This window comes from Polyodon spathula, chromosome 18 (assembly GCF_017654505.1).
Source record: "Polyodon spathula isolate WHYD16114869_AA chromosome 18, ASM1765450v1, whole genome shotgun sequence".
In the NCBI taxonomy this organism is placed as follows: domain Eukaryota; kingdom Metazoa; phylum Chordata; class Actinopteri; order Acipenseriformes; family Polyodontidae; genus Polyodon; species Polyodon spathula.
The window spans coordinates 33,682,567-33,704,711 of NC_054551.1; the positions used below are offsets into that span (position 1 = coordinate 33,682,567).

The 22,145-nt window shown below is 39.5% G+C and overlaps 2 protein-coding genes across 8 annotated transcripts in view; one reads left to right on the top strand and one right to left on the bottom strand.

Moving 5' to 3' along the window:
• LOC121330917 (ubiquitin carboxyl-terminal hydrolase 24-like) overlaps window positions 1-10,747 on the bottom strand; it is a 40,636-nt gene extending 29,889 nt beyond the window's left edge. For 3 of the 5 annotated variants that reach the window (XM_041277889.1, XM_041277890.1, XM_041277888.1), the window contains exons 1-12: window positions 10,324-10,743; window positions 5,832-6,000; window positions 5,282-5,349; window positions 4,493-4,636; window positions 3,958-4,080; window positions 2,909-2,944; window positions 2,544-2,609; window positions 1,942-2,007; window positions 1,656-1,730; window positions 1,101-1,259; window positions 688-802; window positions 403-506 (exon numbers count right to left, since the gene is read on the bottom strand). In XM_041277889.1, coding sequence (XP_041133823.1) covers window positions 403-506; window positions 688-802; window positions 1,101-1,259; window positions 1,656-1,730; window positions 1,942-2,007; window positions 2,544-2,609; window positions 2,909-2,944; window positions 3,958-4,080; window positions 4,493-4,636; window positions 5,282-5,349; window positions 5,832-6,000; window positions 10,324-10,596 — 1,398 coding nt within the window. In that variant the 5' untranslated portion in view covers window positions 10,597-10,743. Of the gene's footprint in view, window positions 1-402; window positions 507-687; window positions 803-1,100; window positions 1,260-1,655; window positions 1,731-1,941; window positions 2,008-2,543; window positions 2,610-2,908; window positions 2,945-3,957; window positions 4,081-4,492; window positions 4,637-5,281; window positions 5,350-5,831; window positions 6,001-10,323 lie in introns of all 5 variants that reach the window. The other 2 variants (XM_041277892.1, XM_041277893.1) reach the window with 2 other exon arrangements.
• Window positions 10,748-11,118: 371 nt separating this feature from the next.
• LOC121331276 (biogenesis of lysosome-related organelles complex 1 subunit 2-like) lies at window positions 11,119-16,118 on the top strand. Of its 3 annotated transcripts, XM_041278558.1 has the most exons (6): window positions 11,119-11,341; window positions 11,708-11,824; window positions 12,369-12,488; window positions 12,862-12,966; window positions 13,074-13,108; window positions 13,543-16,118. In XM_041278558.1, the coding sequence occupies exons 1-5, from the start codon at window positions 11,167-11,169 to the stop codon at window positions 13,079-13,081; spliced, it is 525 nt and encodes a 174-aa protein (XP_041134492.1). In that variant the 5' UTR covers window positions 11,119-11,166; the 3' UTR covers window positions 13,082-13,108; window positions 13,543-16,118. The 3 variants fall into 3 exon arrangements, with proteins under 3 accessions (XP_041134492.1, XP_041134491.1, XP_041134490.1); XM_041278557.1 differs by lacking the exon at window positions 13,074-13,108 and having other exon boundaries at window positions 12,862-12,995; XM_041278556.1 differs by lacking the exon at window positions 13,074-13,108 and having other exon boundaries at window positions 11,120-11,341.
• Window positions 16,119-22,145: the final 6,027 nt, after the last annotated feature.

The window sequence follows — 22,145 nt, forward strand, 5'->3', positions numbered from 1 at the left end:
ATGAAACTAGATCCATAAACACAGGTTAAGGGTATAAGCACTGGATTTATACCAGCAGTAAAATTGTTATTTGAAATATGTATATATCATAAGAAATCACCTTGCTTCTAAATAAGAGCCTGTTTCAGCATTTGCAAAACCTGTTTGTTCCTTCTTTCAAAAGGGACAACAATAAGGCTTAATATAGCTCTTTTTAGGAGAGGATATTCTGTTGTATTTGATAAAATGCAAAAACAATGGAAGATGTGACATGTTTAATGAGTAAAATAACGGTGCAGCTTTGAGTGTCGTCTGTTTTTAGTTCTTAAACAAAACCAAAAATCGCAAAAGAACTACTTGGTCTTTGGCATGAACATTTCAGAAAAAAATAAACAAACAAGGTTGGATTAGCTGTTACCCCACCTGTATTCTCCAGATTATAGATAATTCATCCAAAGACAGTTTACTCCCCAACAGCTCGATAATTCCCTTTATTCGATCACAATACTGTGCCTGATCAATGTTCCCTAGGAAAATAAAAGAATTACAAGAGGTTACACATCTTGAAATATACAATTATTATTATTATTTTTATGCAGATTATCACCCTTTTCCACAATAAAATACATATATACAGTACAACGCAATCCCTTTATTGCTAATCCAAAAACAGAGTTTAGCTGCCAAAAAAAAAAAGTGAAAAAGTACCTTCCAGGGCTATTGACAGAACTGAGTTTTCTACCAGCCAGTCCAATAACTTATCAGTGTCGATGGCATTCTTCACTGTCTTGGACACTGTACTGTCTTCTATCAACTTAGTAACCTGCACAAAGACAAAACAATTGCTGAAACTGCTGTAGATAATACAAACATAAAATCAGACATAAAATGACTGTCCTCCGCAAATTATAAAAACTAGAAGAATCATCACTAGCAACAAGATGTAGATTTCCTCTTCAACTACTTACATTTATCTATATACTGTATACACACACACACACACACACACACACACACAACATCCCAGGGATAAAAAAGGAAAAAAGTTAATTGAATTGTGACCTACATCTTGAATCAGCTCACTGCAGTTCTTAACTAGGAGCCAAAAAATTCCTCCTCACCTCCTTCAGGGAATTCATCTTGGCACTGAAGTGTGGCGTTTTCAGCATGCGCAGGAGGATGTCCAATCGAAGGTCGTCCACCACTGTGACAAGGTCAGGCTGAAACCTCATACACAACAGCTTTATAGCAGACAGGAGCTCAGGGATGCTCACAAGCCGCTACATCAAACAAAAAATAAATAAAAAGCACACAGTGCACAGCATTACACTTTGCGTTCATGCATTGTGTTGAGGGACATATTAAGCTGAAATATTTAGATTTGGACCTTACAAATCACTTCCACAGAAACTGGTTTTCCCGAAGAAAGACATTTCTGCAACACATGACACCACATCTATAACTATAAAAAACACTACATTTTAGGTGTCTGTGTGTATGGATCCACAATGTATCTATAGCAACATGAAACTAATGATTTTCACACACATTTCAACTAAGGCTTTCGCAAGGTCTTCAATACTGGGGAACCACGACAAAATGGCAAACAGATTTGTTTTAATTCATGCTGTTTGTAATAAAAGAAACATTTTCTTTTTATCTTAACCCCCCATTACCTTATCTTTCAGATCTTTTTCCTCCACATTCTGCACGTATGTGATCATTTTGTGAATAACTGGGTCCAGCATGGGCTGTGGAAAACAAATAAATCAGACAAACTTCCTCATACACTATGACAAATAAGTATGACTCCTGTCAAGACTACCAATTGTCAGTAACAAAGACAACGACTACATTTTAACACAACTGAGTTATCCACAAACTAGTACGTTAATAAAAGATAATACCTGCAATGGGGTGGGGGGTCGCAGTCCTGTGAAAGTTAGCTGCAGAATGTCTCACCTGTACTAGACTGGAGTTCAGATACTCCGCACACACTCCCAGGGGCTGGACCAAAGCAGAGACGCACTGAAAAAGAGCAAACACAACAAAATGTGCTCAGAATACTGCACAGCATAGAAGAACTGCATGTTAAGAATGCAATAAAGTCAACAATGACAAAGGTCTGGCTGCATCCCTTCAGTTTTTTATTAGATCTTACAGTAACAGAAGAAGATGACGATGACTGCGTTTCAGAGGATTTACAGGTGGTCCTGTCTCTAGAGATACCTAGTCAAAGCATGCTTGTACATTTTCCCATGTGGGGTATGCAAAAGCAAACAGCTATTTTTAACCTTTTTTTATTGCTATATAACTATGCAAAAGGAAATTTGGTGAGCAAACAACAAACGTTTGTCGAACTGTAAAGCGTGCAATAAACAATACCAACTAATTCAATTTGCAATTTCAGAACACAAGAAACAAAAGGATCTGGTAACTACACGCATTTGATATGAAACACTGTCTCTGGCAAAGTACTCCCCCGGCTGTTAATCTATTTAAAGAAGAGAATAAGAACGCTGGCTTTCTTGAATAAGGAGCTGCAAACTGTAATACTTACTTACCCCAATTTCTATTTCTTCGGAGCCCAATTTGGATTGAATAGCAGCAAAGCCGCCCAGTTCTCCAAACTAAGAACAAACAAAACAAAGCACATAATGCCAAAATTTAGAATAAAGCATTTTTAATTTTCTACAACAAGCATATGTTTGACTACTGCAGTGTTTCCTTTTATTGTGGCTGTCTGACTGACATAAAAAGTTAGACGTAAACAAAAAATGTAAAAAAGGGCCCTTTTAGAGTGAAATATAGTACATGTACAATTTACTGTCAACTTCTCCAGTTTGTGAATTGAGGGTGCATTAGTATTTCGATAGACCACTTCTGAACCTCTTGTAAAAAGGCAAGTAGATCAATAGTTTTTACTTACCCGATTTACCAAATCTACAAGCCATCCATGGGGCTCCTGCAAGACAAATGACATTGTTTATGCACGGTGTCAACACTCCATTCACCCTTTTTACTTCTGCTGATCACACAGTGGCGTGCTGTACATACTGCTATCAACCGCTGCTGCTTTAGAAATGGATGGGAATTCTGCAGCGGTCTTCAGCTGCCTTGGAGACTACTTGGGGGTTTTGAGCAGTGGCCATGAATCAATTTCAATACTGGAGCAACTGTACTTATTGCAGACATCACGAAAAAAGCAAGGCAAGAGCAACAGCAGATTTCTAGCTACAGAACCCTTCTGTGCAATATAATTCTGAAAAGGTCACACCAGTAACTGTGTGGTACACGCTGCTGAACATGGGTCCAACACTAAAGTGTAACAAGCAAACAGATTCTTATTACCTTTAAATTCACCAAATAGTATACTACAATATACCATCAACAGTAAGAGAACAAGAAAACATAGACCCAAGATTTAGGCAAAGCATTTTGGGGGTACAATCCATTTTGTGTAATAAATTGTCAAACCTTAACATGGTGTTAGATTAAAAGAAAAACAGAAGTTGCGTTTTTACAGTCTGACATTGCTATTGGCAAATATTTGTGGTTATGTATCATTCATTATACTACCACGTGGAAAAATGGAGAGCTAAGGCTTGTGTAAAAGAAAGCTTGCATAATGAAGTAGCTTGCCTTGCCCTCTTATTCACAAACCGAAAACATTTTAGGACAGTTTAATCATGGTTTTGCAGAGACAAAGGCGGCACGCATTTCAACAGAGTTTTGCCACATCTGAAGTGCATTTCCAAGCTGCACTCAATACATGTAAACAGGGGGCTTAGAGAGTCAAGCACACTATCTGTAAGACATACAGTCTCATTTAAATCGGTCTAAAAAAAATAAAAAAAACAGATCACATTTTTATTTTAGGATTTGCTTGCACAATGGAAACACATTATCACTAATGCAATGCATTCTTTTTTAATCAATTGCACACACTAGCTAGTAACCCAGCTTTTGGCAGCATACCTTCTGGAAGCTGGAACTAAGCGAGACAGCAAACATGCTTCCTTCACCAAAGACTTCAGACCAGTTCCTCTGGCAGCCTTTCATCCGGTTTTTGAAATGGTATTCATTGTCGGGGTTGAAAGCCTAGAAAGAATTAAAGACAGTGAAACCATTATCTAAAATAAGAGGACTCTGGGTTACTCAAAACAAAAAGTATAAGAGAGCATTCAGCAGAATCCAGACTAACCAACACAGCTGAATATCAAAACTGAATTCGCCAGAGAATTGCAAATAAAAGTGTGACCATCTGACCACATATCTGTATTTGAAACCTTAAATTCAAAACATTATCTTTAGCTGCAGCAGAATTACTACACATAGTAAAAAATACCTTGGGACCTGGTTCAAAAACTGGTTGGTTCAATATTTGTTGATACGTAAAATGCATTAGATTTAATTAAAGTATTCATTACTTTTAGACTGTGGGTTTGCACATTTTCTTCTAATGCAGTGTAATGACACCTTCTGGTATAATAACATTTAAACAGATAGATACCATTGTCAGCACTCCCAGGAGGCCAACAGGGATGGGCTCCAGTTTCACTCTTTCTGCCACCAAATCCACCAGCAACATCAGCATGTTGTAGATACCTTCGTGGATTTCAGTACCCCACTTATGGACAGCACTTGACGTTAGCAACTAGATTAAAAAAAAAAAAAAAAAAAAAAAAAAAAGATAGCTTGATAGAGATAAAATAAATAAAAACACACATCCGTTTCAAGCAGTGCACCATTATTATGTGCACAGTATGTGGTTCAGAACTGTTCAAACAAACTGAAGTAAAACTGAAAATGAACTGTTTTTTTTTTTAAAAATGCAAGTTTTTATTTAACAAATCAAATCATGCAATCTGATAGTGCTTTGGTAAATTCCCTCCACCAACACAGACAGAGTAGTTGTCAGTCTGGAGTTCTTAGCCTGTTGTTACAGTTGCCAGCTGTCATGGTCAAGCCAACAAAAGATCCAAAGTCGTGGGTTTCAGAACTACCCTAGGTATATAACTGAAATGTATCCCGAGTTTGAACAATCAGGCACCTGATAAATCTGCTCTGAATTATGTGATTGCACTTCTCATCAGAGCATCACCCGAGACCATGTTTACTAATAAGAGTTGTTCATGCAACAATGTATTTAACAAACTCCTGGCTCTTGATCATTTAAATGAATATACTTGATTGAAGGTAGTTCTGATGCCCATGATTGGATGCCAAGCCGTGGTTCAGTCAAGAGCTTTTCTCCATCTGAATACTTTCATACACAAGGTAATCTTCCTTCAGTCATTACCTTTTTGAATGCTTCAGGCATACATCTGTCTATGAAGCGCTTGCAGTTCTCGTCTGCATCAGCAAGACCTGCATACATCAAAACAATACAATTTACTTTTATTCTTAAAGGAGCACTAATCTTGTTCTGCACTGCACTTGCAATAAGTTAGTTCAGGTTATGAAAATATTTGAAAGACAATGCTGTGGATAAACCGCTGCATTCTGGAACCTGTGCTTTGATTGCAGGAAAACCACTGGATTAAGTTTGAACTACAACACAGGCAAACTATTTTGCAACCCTGCTTAGCTATCCTTCTAGGGGGAGAGGAGAACAGGAAAATTCTGTATTTGGTTAAAGGAAATTAAAAAAAAAAAAAAGAAAAGCATAAACCACCATATTTAAAATCAATCTTTTGATTTTGGTTTCTGTTTTTTGTCAAATGAATGAAAGGGGATGAATAAAACGGTATCACAGTTGTAAACAGTATCAAGACAAACAGTATGGCAGAGCTTCTTGCAGCTTTGAGTGCAAAGAGGTCACTGCATGAGCAGCAAGCACTTGTACTCACTCAGCTTCGCCAGGCACGTGGAAGCAATCAGGCACTTGCCCAGCGATTCCTCGCGCTTGTAAGGTATGGACCAGTGATCAGTAAACACCCGGCTCTCCAGCTCATACAGGTTAGTGGTGGGGAACTCAGCGATTCCCCCAGAACAGTTCCCATTCTCATCATTGTTCTTCTGCAAGACCAAAACAAAATTTAAGAAAAAAAAAACAGGTTTTAGAGACAGTGAAGCACGAAGAGCTTGCTATGCCATCAAGATCTTACAGATACCTCCACTGTTTGTTTTCAAACACATGCTCCCTTGAGAAAAGTAAGGTCTATACTGACATGTGTTTTCTCTCTCTATCTATCTCTGTGCAATAATAAATTAAAAAGCTGTTGATCAGGACTTTCAGCAGCACATCATCTATATAGCTCTATGTTTATAAAGCTTAAAAAACAGGATCTGCTGCCGTAATGCAGGGTAGGCTTTTAGGCAACAGTTTTATTACCATTCAGCGCGGAGAAAATCTGACTAAGTCGATGATGTTATACTAAGCAAGGAAGATGCTTGACATCTGATCTCATTATACCTATCATATGAAGTGATTTAGTTTGAAGGTCTGTCTAGATTTTAATTAAAAAAAAAAAAAAAAAAAAAAGAGACAGTCAAGTGCGGCTGAGTCTGACTTCAACCGAATTAGTCACTGGCTGCTGTTACTATGCTGTCAAAGGTCTACTTATGATGTTTATCCAAAGTGTAGAGTATCAAAGAATTACTTCAACGTCCACTTCCCTTTCCGCTAGAGCTCATCAGTAAAACAAGAGCTTCTCAAAACCAGTATCCAAGCGCCTGACATTCAACTAGTATTACACAAAAAAAGATAGATAACCTCATACACTTGCTTTCTTTTAAAGCCAGGCAAGGCCAAGCAAACCTGTACAGTTGGCACAATGAGCTTAAGGATCGTGTGCCAGTATTGTGTAACTATATCTGGTTGCTCTTTTATATGTTCTAAATTCTTTTTCATTCTGGTAAATTACCGTGCTTATTTAGGCACGCTACGGTTTGACTGGAGAAATATAACGTAGGGTTATTGGAGTTCACACAAAAAAATAAACCAAACGGTAACCTTTTCACTTGTTAATGCATGTCTGTTTTTCACTGTTCTACATTTTTTTTAATGCAAACAGATTTTAGTGCTTCGGGATTACTACTCTCTAAATACGATTTATTAGCATTATCAGTAAATTATCTGTGATACTGTTCTGCTTATACAGGATATTCACTCATGGCGTTATTGTGTTGTGTGTTACTTATTTGACATGTTTTTCCAAGCACAGCTTCTTATCTTATAAAATCAATCTTATATCAATCAGTGTTTCACATAATTTAAAGCAAGCTGCTCAAAACTGCTGAGTATCTGTAAACCAGCAAAATGATTACCAGGACTGAACGGAAGTCTTAAATTTCACAGCATTGAAGCACCTCGGCACCAGCATTTTCTTTACTCAGAACTACAGAAGAATGATTATTAAAAGCAAGACCCTGTTTTTCATGCTGCACATTACAAAAAAACACACCAAAAGCAATTTAATGTTTTTTGTCAATATAGGTTAAAATGCAATGCATTCAAACGATTTAGACTTTTGTCTGTCCATCTAGAAGCGCAGTGCTTGAAGCCATGTCTGAAATGCTCTACTGTAGCTAAAGTTGTGACATGATCAAGGAATTCCATTCATAATAGCTTTTATTTTGGTATGCAGTGAAACACATTTTACAGCAATTAGTGGAATGCCAAGTCCATCTTCATAAATTAGATGGGATATACAGCAGCAACCCAAGACGTAAGGACTGTACCCTGCTAAATTATCCAGCTACAGACTGCAAACCCCTTTGTGAAAAGTCAAGTCAGAAAAGCTGATGCACTGTAATCATATGCTGCCATTATAAGTTTGCACACAGAGTTTTTACAATTCAGTTATTTTGACGATAGAGACTGGTCTTGCCCATTTAAAAGCAGCACAATACTAGAACTGCATTCACAGTGAACAACCAAAGGAGGGAGGCCACCTGTCTGATTTTTATATTGTGAAGGAATTGTGATTAATACAAAAGTAAACAATTTCTTTGATAATGAGCCATTTACTACATATACTGTAGAACTTTTTTTTTTTTTTTTACAAATTCTCCCTATGCTCCTTAGTGAGAACATTACCCATATCTTACTATACCCTCCGACTGCTACCGTTTACATGTATCAGTGTAATAAAGCTATATCTAGACATGGTATGCGACTGCCAAAGAGTTTTGAAAAAACCCATAACAAATACGGAGACATGTCATGCTGAAAAGAAACAAAAATGTCAGTGGGTTTCAGATAACATTCTCTGACTTAACTGTAAAGTTCAATGTGGCAATATTGGGCAAAGAGATTGTGCAACTGGGAGTACTGTTAGCAACATTTGCAATATAGAAAATAAATACTGAATATGAAATACACTGGCTTACATTTCACACTCTCACTACTATGTAAACACAAAGGATAGCACCTATATTTGGGCAAAACTAACACCTCCAGTGTAGGCACATGCTTAATATAAACTTATCTGAATCCCAACTGTTTGTACCGCAGTGTACTTTGCTCCTATGCAAGAAAAAAAAAAAAAAAAAAAAAAAAAGGTAATTCCATGAAAACATAACACTTGTCAGTCACACTGGATAAGCCAATCAGACTACTGGCAATCCGAAGACTAATTTTTTTAAATATATGGTTTAGCGTGTCCAATTATTTTAACCCGACTTTCTTCTAATTTGGAACGTCCACTCAATTTTCCCTTCACCGCAACAATTTCCCACATGGCTCTGGAGACCAAGGTCCAGTGGGCGTCCTCCGATCCCATGAACAAACCAGCTTCCTTTTTCACCCAGGAATGTCAGAGAGCTACCGACCAATGGAGGACAAAGGCCAGCCCTGCAGGTGTCCGCTCTGAGCTCACTGGACGCCTGGCCAGCAGGGTTCACTGTAGTGCGATGTAGAGAAACAGCCCCTGCCAGTTTTGGCTCCCTAACCCACGGCAGTGCCTGAGCCAATGCGACACTCCCTTCGGTGTCCCCAGCAAAGATCGGCCTACATCGCAAAGCCAGGACGTCAACCTTTGCTGTATGACTCGCCCTGCGCACGACGCGGCTGCGCTTCTACCAGGTGAGCCATTCGGGTACCACCTGAAGATCTAAATGTTAGTTTAGCAGTACACAAGTGGTCTGGTTCAAGCAGGAGTCCAACTGAACAGTTTAAACTGCACACATTGCAATCAAGTGGATGGCTCTCGGTTGCCTAAATACCAAAATGAAACAGTTCAATTGTCAAACGGCCTCTTCCGGTTCCCAACATGTATACTGTTATAAAACTTTAAATAGCAGTTTGTTTGTAGCTGCAGCGACGTACCCATGTTCATCAGCATCAAAACATGTCTTATGCAAATAAAGAAGGAATGAATTAGCAGTAGTTTCCCCAAAAGAACAACTTTTGAAACGTTTATTGGTCAAAAATATGCATTATGTGTGTTAGTCTTTGGGTTTATAAGTGTACAAGCTGCACACCTCTCTTCTAACATTGCAAACTTCAGGGAACCAAAATACTATCCTGCCAAGAAACTGCTGAACCATCAGCAGTTATACTCTGTGCCAGTCCTTTATGGGATTAAGCACCTTCCAGCTATTCAAGGGATAAGGGACAGTATCAACACCATAAGACTCACAAAATAACTATTCAACCTGTGAATAACAATAATAATAATGATAATACATTAAGGCTTACGTTTGAACAGACCAACCAATGGTTAGATAAATAAATAAGTTACCAGTTGAACAGAGCTAATACTGCACTGTATCCACACATTACCTGTTTGTACTATTGAATAATTGCCAAGCCCCTATGCTGCTGGCTCGTTCTGATTTAATAGCTTACCTGTAACACAGGCACAAATTAAGGGCTGAGTGCCCCATTCTATAAATAATACTACCGTCTTAACCACCCACTTTTTTTCTCTCTGCACTTACACTAGTACTCCTGTCACACGCTAACCACAAAAATGTGAAAATACTGTATCAGAGAAACTCGGCAGATTTGCCCCCTCTGGGAAAACACACATAACCGTGCTGACAAACGAAGCGTCTGCTCGCCCTACACTTAAATAACTGAAAACTTTATCCCCCCTTGGAAAAAGGACCTTGAGCTAGTGCTACATAACGTATATTGTTGTATACTACGACTACGACGACTACTACTACTACGAATAATGTTAATAATAATAATAATAAAAATAATAAGAATAACGTGTTCTTAACAAAAGCGAGCGGCCCCTCTTCGTCTTATTTATTTGAACAGTGTCTTCCCTTCTACCTGTTCACAATGACAGCTGTACATGTACTTGTGTGAGGGGGGTGTTCACTGGCCAACGAATAACAATTCACATCTTATTACTGTGATAACAATATTACAGGGCATGTCCTTACCTCTCCTTCCACCACATCGTGATAGGCGGGAGGGGGATCAAACCCGCCGCTACCACCCCCACTTCTCCCGCTGCTCTCCCCGTCACCGCTGGGCCCAGGTCCGCTCTCCATCGGCTCGTAGCCGTAGCCGAGTCCGGGGCTCTCGTTCGTGAGCAGCGCCACCGCCTCATTAATGTCATTCTTGGCCATGCGAAGGGCCTTGCGGATGGCGGCTGCGTCCGGGAAGCCCATGCACAGTAGCGTGGTCGTGTGCTGCTCCTCCTCGGTCTCCATGTTGGTGTGCGTCGGCTTTTTAGTCACTAATATGGGGGTTCGCAACACAGACTTTTAGCTGTGCACGCCGCCATGGTTACAATCCGTGCACCCAGTAACTACGGGATCCCTGCGAGAGGAAAGGACAGGCGGGACCTGACCCAACCCGCACTTGGGCACCGCTGGAGTTACGTCACACTGACGTTCCGCCTCTTAAAGTGGCCCAATCAATGCTGGTGATCCTTGTTGATACATACCTGATCAATTGAACCATTTTTTAAAAAATTCAGCTACAGACGGTATGCTACTATCAACCCTGTAATGTCCGCCAGGGTTTATGTTAAATGTTTGATGAAGGTCAACAACATTACATTTTAACTAGTGATTTTCAAGACAAAGAGACTTCTGTGTGTTTTCAATATTAAACAGCGTGGTATTCTGGAGTGTGGTTTGCAGCTTTAAAAGGCGGAGTCACTGCCAATTACTCAACATTCTTTCGGCTTTGGAGAAATTCTACAGGGCGACGCTCAGGGCGTTCCATCACATGAGCGGCGTTCTAACCACGTGATTCCAAAATACTGCAGGAAAAACATGGCAGACAGAGAAAGAGATACAGCGAGTATCGAAACCGGTAACAGTTCGGCAGGCCAAGCGCTGGGCCCCAACAGCGCGACAGACACAGCGATCTTCGGCCAGATTCGGGGCTCTGATCCCGGGACAGACGCAGACTCGTACATGCCTGTCCCTAAAAGGTCAGGCAGTCACAGTAAGTTCCGTAGTCGCTGTTTGGTTATAGATCAAAATAACTTACTGCGAAAAGTAATTGTGTCATGTAGGTGTATCTGTCTAGAACGCGAAAGTTTATTGCTAGGTTGGGAGTTGACCTAGACAAAAAAATAAAAGCTTGTTTTAAAGGCTTTCCACCAAAAAAAAAAAACGAATTGACGCTCAAGCGACTGGCATGATCTGAACTGCAACCAGCCTTGCTGCAGTGACCCATTAAGGGATTTGTGCAAGAGCTGAGAGTGTTTTCCAGTCTCGGTTTACACCTCCGAAGAGGTTCCCGTCTCTGCTGTTCATGTAACAGTTCTTGTGCTGGTGTCCTGACTCGCTGTATCGTTTTGATCCCTAGATGAAAGCGGTGTGGAAACAGCAGAAGAGGCTGTTGAGCCGGCAGAGCCTGACGTCAGTGAGCTGTGCAGAGACATGTTCGACAAGATGGCCGTGTTCCTGCAGGGAGAACTCACAGGTTAATAGAAATCACCATGCAAACGGACAGGGTCTGTACTCCCCCACTGTCTGCTGTGTCATAACTGGGGCTGCAAAGAGCTTGAATCATGCACAGTTTTACAATTGGTTTTCATCAAAACTTCATATTAGGTTCTTAAATCAATGATACAGCTTTATATATATAATATATATATATATAATCACACACACAGACTATATTCTTTATATTTCTGGCAATGCAAAGCTGTGCACTTAAGTGGCACTGCCTTACTTCAAGACAGACACATCGTGACACAACAGAAGAGCAGCTCTTAACTCAGGTCTGATAATCTTGAAAAGAGCAGCTGCTTTTGCATTGCATAAATAATAAACAGGAATCATGAATTCAGATGCATGTAGAAGGCTGTCTGTTATGAATGGGTTGTGAATGATTGAATGATTTAGAAAGTGCTGCAGTGGTTTTGCTGTTTGGTGCTCAGTCAGTCATATGCCTCTGACAGGCATGTTTTATATAGTGTGAAACACCCTACCAGGATCTCCATAGCTTTTACATATTGTTTCAGCTACTTGTGAAGACTACAAACTCTTGGAAAACATGAACAAACTGACCAGCCTGAAGTACATGGAGATGAAGGACATCTCGATAAACATCAGCCGAAACCTCAAGGATTTAAATCAGAAGTGTGAGTCCAGGCTTCAGCCTGATCTATTAAAAGCCATAGGACTGGTATGAAGACCTGCCATCGATTAGCTCAATTGAATAAACCCTGTTGTGTTTATTTTAATTTTATTTTAAGGGAAACTTGGTTTCATAAAACTATTGAATATTAGTAGTTCCTTATTTGCCTTCCTGTCTGTTGTACCACGATACAGGATCCATGTCACTTGATTGTTTCCTTTGAAAAGTAGAAACCACACACAAGCGTCTTAACCTCTGCATAAAACAACCAGGCTTGTCTTTACGAGCATTGTAGAGCTTGGAACTATCATCTCGTACTTGGGGGGGGGCACAATCCATAACTTTCAGAACATCCTTTTTCTTTTGTTCTTCTTTAGACGCAGGTCTGCAGCCGTACCTTGACCAGATCAGTCAGATTGAGGAGCAGGTAACAGCCCTCGAACAAGCAGCATACAAACTGGACACCTACTCCAAAAAACTAGGTACATGAGCACAGCAGCACTCAACATGGGTAGTTATTTTATTTTATGATTGTATAATTTTGTATGGCTCTTTTAACAACTCTTTTTTTTTTTTTTTTTTTTTTTAGTAAAATAAAACTTCAAGTGAAGCAAAGGGCTTATGGTTTGTTTGGTTGCAGGGCTGGGGTCAGTTCCTGTTTATTAATTCCAATTCCCATTGAATCAGTTCCAACACATCCTAGATCGAAATTGCAATTAGCAGCATGCTGTTAACACGAGCTTCCCGCTGTGGCAGCAAATCACTGAAACTTCAAGTGAAAGCAGTTGGACAGTCTCAACAACCATGTCTCTCAAACATCAATTCGAAAGAATTGGAATTGGGAATTGATTTTTAGAAAGGATTTGGAAATTGAATTGGAATTGGGAATTGATTTTTAGAAAGGATTTGGAAATTGAATTGGAATTGGGAATTGATTTTTAGAAAGGATTTGGAAATTGAATTGGAATTGGGAATTGATTTTTAGAAAGGATTTGGAAATTGAATTGGAATTGACCATGACCCTGTTTGTTTGTTTGTTTGTTTGTTTGTTTGCACAGAGGCCAAGTTTAAGAAGTTAGAAAAACGTTGAAGCTCTTCTGATAACAGCTGTGAGGTTGAGAAGGCGACAGATGAACTGTGTTTCTTTGGCTGGCTTAATCCTGATGTTCTTGTCCACGTGTCGCTCAGTATGCAGTGGAGTTTTTGACATGTGGAAAACCGTACGACCTGGATTAAGAAGGTGGCGCCTTGAGATGTTGCTGATACTGAAAGCAGAAAAAAACAACTTTTAAACAAACCTGGGTCTGTCCATGCTGGCTTTCTAAAATGTATTTTCACAAATAGAACATTTTGGGAGATGTCCCTATTCCAGGCAACACTATGGGAGGGACATCTAGAGGTACTGTAGCAAGGGTTTGTGGCAGCGTGACATTCTGCATTTGTGAATGAAGATCGTGTGAGCGGCCACTACCATCAACCTTTCACTTTACCCCCTGGCTTTAAAAGACAAGGGTTAATGTTTAAAGTCCATTTTCATTGTTGAAGTTGCTGTCGACCTAGAGAGAACATATTGTAGTTGTGGCATTGCAAGCCATGTTAACAGCCCCACTATGTAGAAGTACACGGTACCCTTGTTTAAACCTGTGTTGCAGACTTAAAAAAAAAAAAAAAAAAAAAAAAAAAAAAAAAAAACCTTTACAATTAGGTGATTGCCATTAAAGTATTCAAGCATAAGTATCAATACCACTCCTAAAACACCTCCAAAGATTGCAACAAAGGGTTAGATGCATTGTCCCTGTAGGCAGCTACGGTAGCTGGTAGACTCGTGGGCCAGTCTGTTAGATTTGTTTCCATTTGTTTTAATAGCTTGATAAGTATCTTGTTTGCTGGTCCTGTGCACAGTTATATTAACCCTAGTAGTAGTGACCCCAGTGTTTCCAGATTCCCCTGCCCTGCATTCCAGGGCCACCTTATTTAAAGTCCTGTATTGGATTCAACATAAGTTAATTGGAGCCAGTCAAAATGAACATAGTGAAACAGCCCAAGCACTTAAGAAATGAGACTGATTAAAGTGTTGCTCAGATCAGCCTAAACCCTGATGAGCCCCAGCTTGAAGTTTATTAAAGCATTTTACAGTATTGAGGAACCTCTCTTGATTGCATCAGCCACCTTACATTGGTTATCCTGGGATAAGTGCAATCTAGGGCCATTCCCTGTTACAGTAAAATGCTTGTGGCTTAGCCCAATGGAGTATGGGTTGATCAACTCAAGAGATTATGGGGTAGTGCTGCTGAGTAGTTAAACAAGGACCTACCTTCACACATCACTGCTTAATAGAAAAACTCTTCCATTCTACAGTGACCCAGAGTGAAACAGTGCGCCACACGCAGGGCCTGTTTGAATGGCGGCGCGCTACTGGCCTGGCACATGGGAAATTGCAAAGTTTTGCAACTATCACACACGCTCATCAACAATGTTTGTGTTCCTGTCAACTTGTAAACCTGATAAGTGTTGTTTGTAAAGGCCATCAATTTTCTTATTGGTAATAGCAAAAGGATGAATGGTCCCACTTTCTTCTGTTGGTCATCTTATACACTTCAATTTGGAATGTCATATTTAAAAAGACAATAAGTAGATGAAAAGGAGCTGCTGCTTCCTGGTTCCTAATTGCTTCATGTGCTAAATTTAAACTTGACTGCAGCCTGGCATTAACCTTGGGAGGAAACACAGTATGACTACCAGCCACCAGATGGCAGCATTGCCCTATTATTAAGTGGGTACACCACAGAGCTTCTGCAATGTTATGTATCGTTTTGTATAGTATAAATAAGTGATCTACAGTAAATGTTTTAGTAAATAAGAGGTCATGAATGTAGGTAAAATTATTTGAACCTTTGAATTTTAAACACTTGAGTTTACAGACTATCACTAATCTTGCACTGTCCATACCAAAGGTAACATTAGGTAGTCTAAGTTTACTGCTTCCAACCTTGAAATCATCAGCATAATAATAATAATAATAATAATAATAATAATAATAATAATAATAGAAAAAATGTGAACTGAACTTTCTTCATATGGGACTGATCACCCTCCAGACATTCACTCTGAAATGTGCTTCCAGTCCAGGAACTGTTTGTACCATTCAGAGCTTAACAACACTCTGATACGGTAACACGGCAGAGTAACGAGAGAAAGAGAGGGGAATGCAGCCCACTTGTGGGGTGGTTCACCACATCACCACAGAAACATTTGATAGTTAAAAACATATATCCAATTAGTATATAATATTACAATAGAATTGGATGAGGAATGGGATTGTTGTGGCTGGCTCTTGGAAATGCTCCTGATGCTAATTTGGCAGGCTTTTTTTTCAGAGCCTTCTTAAAGAGCTCAGCTGGGTGGGATTACTGTCTGATCTTGTGATGAAGATGTAAGAGATTAGTGCGGGGCCTCACTGCTAAACACTAGGACATGTGTTCTTATGCGTTTTGACAGGATCTGTGCCAGAGAACAGATGGTTCCGTCTCCATTATCACTTTTACTCTCGTGGCTTTATTAGAATCGGTTTCACTACCTTATTATTCTTTGTGCAATTGAATTTTATAAACCAATAATAAAACTGGAGATCCAATGAGTGGAAATTGAGTTTTAATGGGATCAGTGTGCACCATCTCAGCTGTGGATGTTGGAGGAGGTAATGCAGAATCTCAAGAGACCTTCCCTCATTTAATGAACCAGTTGTTCTTTGTAACTCTACAGTTACAATGTCTGTTTGGTCCAGTTCTTAGCGCAAGGAATACTTCTTAAAATAAAATATAAGCAGAGAAATATGACTCATTGCAAAAAATACGTAGCTAGCTAGTTAGTAAGTTTAAGTGATTGCTGTAACGCATTTTTCTCCAAATGCTTTTTAGTGCTCTAGCAGTACCCTCCACAAGATGTCAGCAAAAATTATTTACGTATATATTTCCTGGCATTGCTTTCAGGGAACAGCAAATAAGAGGCAGTAGTCTCAGTGATCTATTGACTAACTTATTCTCTTTGCAATTCACACCTCATAAACATGAAATCCAATATTAATGGTATTTGAAATGTGTGTTTATTCATGATTAATTCAATGTTTGTATCAGGGTTGAATTTATAAAATGGGGTTTCATTATAAACTCAGTGTTTTATCCTGAAGAAACCTTAGCTATCGAACCATTTAGCAGAGTACAGCATTACCAGCAATGACTTCACAATGGATTTGGAACAAAGATTGCACTGTTACTCCGCAAGGCAATTCATTAGATTTGCTGTCAGAGCCACAGGTCCAGCACAGCTAGTTCAGTTCTGTTGCATTTCAGTACAGTATACTGCTATCACACACTGATTATTGTGAGGTCATGGAACAGGCTGCATCCATTCAAAGACAAGTCCTTTGTGTTCGCGGCACATTTTGCATAACTAATACTGCCTCCTTACATGTTTTCAATTATCAAACTCCCAATCACAAAGACAGCACAGGGAGAGTAGAATGGGGTTGGTTGGGGGCACTTTGAGTGGGTCCCTGGCACATTAATTAATGAAAACGTATGTCGACTCATGTGGTTTTGTTTTTCTCAATCTGATCTGGATCACAGCCCGTGTTTTTTCATAAGTTTTTTTTTTGGGGGGGGGGGGGGGGGGGGGGGATTTGTTTGAAGAAGATGTTAAATCTCATCAAAATCTTCATGGCTGATTTGCTCGCTATAGAAATAGCTTAAGTTTAATCAGCAGTGATGCCACAACCAATTAAGTCCCTGAGTAAGCTCTCAGTTAGTGAGCACTAGTAATGGGCTCGCTAGCTGCAGAGATTTATTAAGGGTGACACTTTCATCTTGATCCTGAGCGGAATGCTGCGTCTGTGCTGACTAGGTCTTGAAGTCGTGTTCCACTGTGGAAAAAAAAAAACAACAAAAAAACATGGGCCCAGAGAAAAGGCAAGCGGGAATCTTTCAGTATCCTTCCTGACCTGCACCCTCTAGTCACTTCACACCTGTATTAAAGACCTCACCTGACGCTAACACACACACACAGACCAGATGTCATGCACGGAGATGCCAACTTCATATCCACAGCAAACAGAAAAACACAGAGCACACAACAACCTGCAGAACATGATCTACAGTACAATGGCAATGCAATGGGTCTGCACTTAGAGGCTAGCACAAGGGCAACTGCAATAAGAACAGTTTACCAGCTGAAACACTAGTGAAAAAAACAAAATAAAAACAAAAACTTGGATCCTGTTAATTGATTTGAGGAGAAAAATTGAACTAGGAATGGATTCCTTGATGTTCTCAATAGCCTGTTCTTGTTTTGAAATCTAGTTTTTATGTACTAGTGGTTGCATTTTGAAATTTACAACATACCACAAAACATTAACCAACAAATATCAATCAATCAATCAGATTTATTTATTATACCGCCTCTCATGCCAAGGCATCCCAAAAAGCTTCACATTACAAATAAATATACTATACAATAATGTAATGTAATGTAATATAATATAATATACAATAAAATATCAAAAAACATCCAAAAACAAATGGGGAAAAAAAATACATATTAACAAAATTATAAAATAGGCCATCCCAATCTACAAAAAGACCTCTACATGAAGATATGTTTTAAGCTTTGATTTAAATGCATTTATTGAGTCAGCATTACGGATTTCAATTGGAAGATTGTTCCATAATACAAGTGCATAATGACTAAAGGCTCTGTAAGCAGGGCCATTTCCAGAGATAGTATTAAATATCATTAATAACATTTTAAAAATAACTCTGTACTTCATCAGAAGCCAATGCAAGCGGCAAAAAGAGGTGTAATATGTTCAAATCTTTTTGTACTTGTCAGAATTCATGCAGCTGTATTCTGAACCTGCTGTTAGCGATTGATTAGTTTACAAGGTAGAGCACCCAATACGGCATTACAGTAGTCCAGACTGGATGAAACAAATTCATGAATTAAAATGTCTATGTCAGATTCTGCAAGATGCAAACGGACTTGAGATATATTCCACAATGATAATAAGCAGACTTCACTACAGTTGAAACGCGATGCTGAAACTAAGAGTAGAATCAAATAAGACTCCAAGACTTTTCACAGCTTGAGAAAAGCTAACGGGGGGGCTGCCAAAGGTCATTGGTTGTGGGATTTGATTTAATGCTGTTTAGGAGCCAATTAAAAGAAATTCAGTTATTTGCATTTAACTGCAATATTTTGTCAAAGTGAGTTGATAGTCTGGAGTTTACGTTTACGTCATCAGAACTCATTTTAAAATAAATCTGGGTGTCGTCGACATAAGAGTGGAAATTAAAACCATGTTGTCTGATCACATTACCCAGCGGTAGCATATACAGATTAAAAAGCAAAGGACCAAGAACAGAGCCCCGCGGAACCCCAGAAACAACAAGCAATGAATTGCAGGCCAATGTCAGTGGCAGTGAGCTGCATTAACTGTAATGTCCCTGACTATCTGATGGGGTTTCTGGGGTTTATTAAGAGTAGTTGTTTATTAACAAGCAAGTACATTTCAGAAAGTCATTCTGCTATTATTAAACAAATAGTGATCAAAATGTTGCAGCTGATTAGAAAGCTACCAGGACTGATAAAAAGAATAAGACTCAATATTGTAACAACACATTTTAATCATATTAGAGAACAGGGAATGTAAATGCCAAATCCTACTTCGTTTTCCAATTGGAATGTGACTTGCACACACTTGGACTGATGGAACGCATTTACATACACATGTAGTAGCATCATAAACAGTTTTCCAAAAAGACACTCGAGAGTCCGACAAGGGGGGGAAGAAGGAAGAGGAGAGTGAAACCATGCTGAAAAAACACACTTCCACAGAAAGGATTCAGCACTTTTCCTCCCCTGAGCGCCCCATGACATCAATGGATAACTTGTTCATCATCTCCCTCTCCAGCCACTCTAGAAAAATAGCTTGCCCCAGTGGGGCTTTGTTTTACGGTCAGTAATAGATTATTGTTTGATCTGGCCCAGATATCCACTTACAAGCTGTTCTGTGTCAAACTTGCTTTTGGCTCGGTTCAAGGCACCTGGTTCAGTTTAGGATGGAGTGACACAGCTGTTAGTCCCTCTGGGTGTGTGTGTGTGTGTGTGTGTGTGTGTGTGTGTGTGTGTGTGTGTGTGTGTGTGTTAGTAAATCAGGACATGAGCCTCTAACTATCTTTGCGAAGGTTACTGTTGTGCTCTAGTATTCTAATTTAAGGTGGCTCGTAATGGCTTCTAACACAATACGTTTGTCACAGTAAACCATTTCAATGTATTGCCCTAGTGAGTACTGCAATGCGTCACAGCTTCCCGCTGCATGATTGATGCACCGGCCCAACAAGCAAGGCAACCAGGAGGAATGAGAAAGAACATGCAGTGCGTAACTGAGAGCTGCTCCGAGGCTCCACATGCTGGGAATGAAAGCGTTTTAACCCACTAGCAGCTCTACTGTGTGTTGGGGCTTGCACTGGGACAAACTTTCTGTCTTGTTCTCTAGCCATACCCCTGCCCAGCTGATCTTCAATGGCTATGCATGGCGATTCCACTTTGGAAATGCAATAGCTTCGTGAAAAAGGGGCAATAGTGGCACAGTGGCAGTTGGTTTGACCCATTGTTAGAATGGTCCTAGAATGGTAATATTTTCCTATTTCGGTTTCACAATGGAATGAACCAATACACACTGGCAACCTAGTGCTGTACCGGATGTACCATGGCAGTAGCATGTACCAGACAGAGACACATCCCTGAAGAACAAAAGCTGAAACACGAAAGATGTTCGGCACACCTGAAAAGCTCCCTAGCGCTGGCTGAGTCCCAGAGAAAAGAGTGGTCCTGGCTGTTGTCTGTCCATGCAGTGTCCAGGTTCAAACCTGCTCACTTTCTCAGATCTGCAGTCACTGTTTGCTTGAGAAAGATAATTATGTTGCAGCAGCAGCAGCTGGAGGTTGTTATTCTCTGTGCAAACATAAGAACTGGAAAGGATGCAAGTTTCCGTGTAGTCGACCAAAACCCCAGTGCCGTTATAGCAGCTGGCAGGTGATTTGTTTATTACTGTTTTGTAATCAGAAGTTGAATTTGTACTCCATTGCACATAACCTGTACACATATTTAGATTTTAAACCAATACCAGATACATGGAGGGATAGTTTTCAACTGGCAGGGTACGTTATTTCTGGACTTGTTTTAGACAGGGCCTGCATTGTGCAAACCTTAAAGGTAGCATGTTGCTTTGCTGAAAGTATGAGACTCCCTGACATGAGAACCATGCAAAGCAGGGTGATTCTGCAGTCAGCTGGGAGGCATCACTAAAGTAGTAAAAGTATGACAAAGTGTAATAAAGCACAGTGGAAGCACGGTAAAGCTCAGAGAGGTATTATAAAACATGGCAGAAAACTGCAAATTCACTGTGGTGATGGGTTCAATCCAAATTCCTTTTTTATTGTTTATTTGGTTTAACCCTGATTTCATCTAAAAATCATGGGAAACATTTTTGAAGTCAGTCAAGTACATTTAATAAATCAAGGATGCTTTCTTAAACAATGATCAGGATCCTTTTTGTAAAAACATTTCCTGTTTTAATAAGTGCAATAAGCAGAAGTGTGTTTATTGCGAGTTCTAGAATAGGAATAGAGCTTACTCAATCCCTCCTCATGCACTGTGGGTATGTATGAAATGAAAGCCTAAATACAATTTCAAATGGAACCAGAGTTTTTAACCTAAAAACAGTTACATTGGAATCCTATTGATTAAATCTGTTCTTTTATACACTCACTTTGTCAGCAGAGGGCGCAGTTTTGTTTTGACAGTAAGGAGTCACTCAGTAGCAACACAGGGTCACTCAATTGAAAATGCAACATGCAGCCAGCACTGCAGCCCTTAGCTCTGCCGTGGCAGGTCTGGTGATGAATGAGTGATTACACAACTTGATGACCCGGTTAAAAAACTGTGCCTGTCCAAAACTCATGGCCGAGGGAGAGAGGTAGGTGGTGAGACTTTATGCTGAGAGTATTATTAGCTGCCCCCTCTCCTCTGGGAGTTATTTAGAGAATGTTTTTTTTCAAAGTGTATTTTTATGAGCAGAATCAAGATTGATATTCCTGAAACTGTTTTGGGCTATTAATAGTTTTCTTTAACAACAACAACAACAACCATAATAATAATAATAATAATAATAATAATAATAATATAATAATAATAATAGCTATTTAATAAATATCAAACTTGATTTTATTCATAAAAATAGACTTTGAAAAAAAAACTTGTGAGTTTTGTAAATAAAGTCTGCAGTTTGAAATGAAAGAAATAATCTCCAATCCTCATAACAAGAACATGATGGGTTTCTGCATATTGCGCATTAACCATTACCATTGTTTAAGGGGTTTAACCTAAATGTACGAAGCAGAAACAACAAAACCTACATTTACTTAAGCAAATGTAATCTGTGACCCCAAACCCAAATGATGCGGTCTTTAAAGAGACTGTACCTTCGTCTGCCTTACAGAAGGCAGGGCGTTTGCTTCATATCCAGGGGATCCTGCCTAACCAGAGCAGCCTGTCTGTCATTAACTTACATCCTGAACACAGCAAACTCATTACTCACGTATTATTA

Coding starts and splice junctions, on each gene's coding strand:
- LOC121331276 (XM_041278556.1), top strand. CDS start 11,167: ATGGCAGACAGAGAAAGAGATACAGCGAGTATCGAAACCGGTAACAGT. Junction 11,825..12,368: donor CCTGCAGGGAGAACTCACAG/GTTAATAGAAAT, acceptor ATATTGTTTCAG/CTACTTGTGAAGACTACAAA. Junction 12,489..12,861: donor CAAGGATTTAAATCAGAAGT/GTGAGTCCAGGC, acceptor GTTCTTCTTTAG/ACGCAGGTCTGCAGCCGTAC.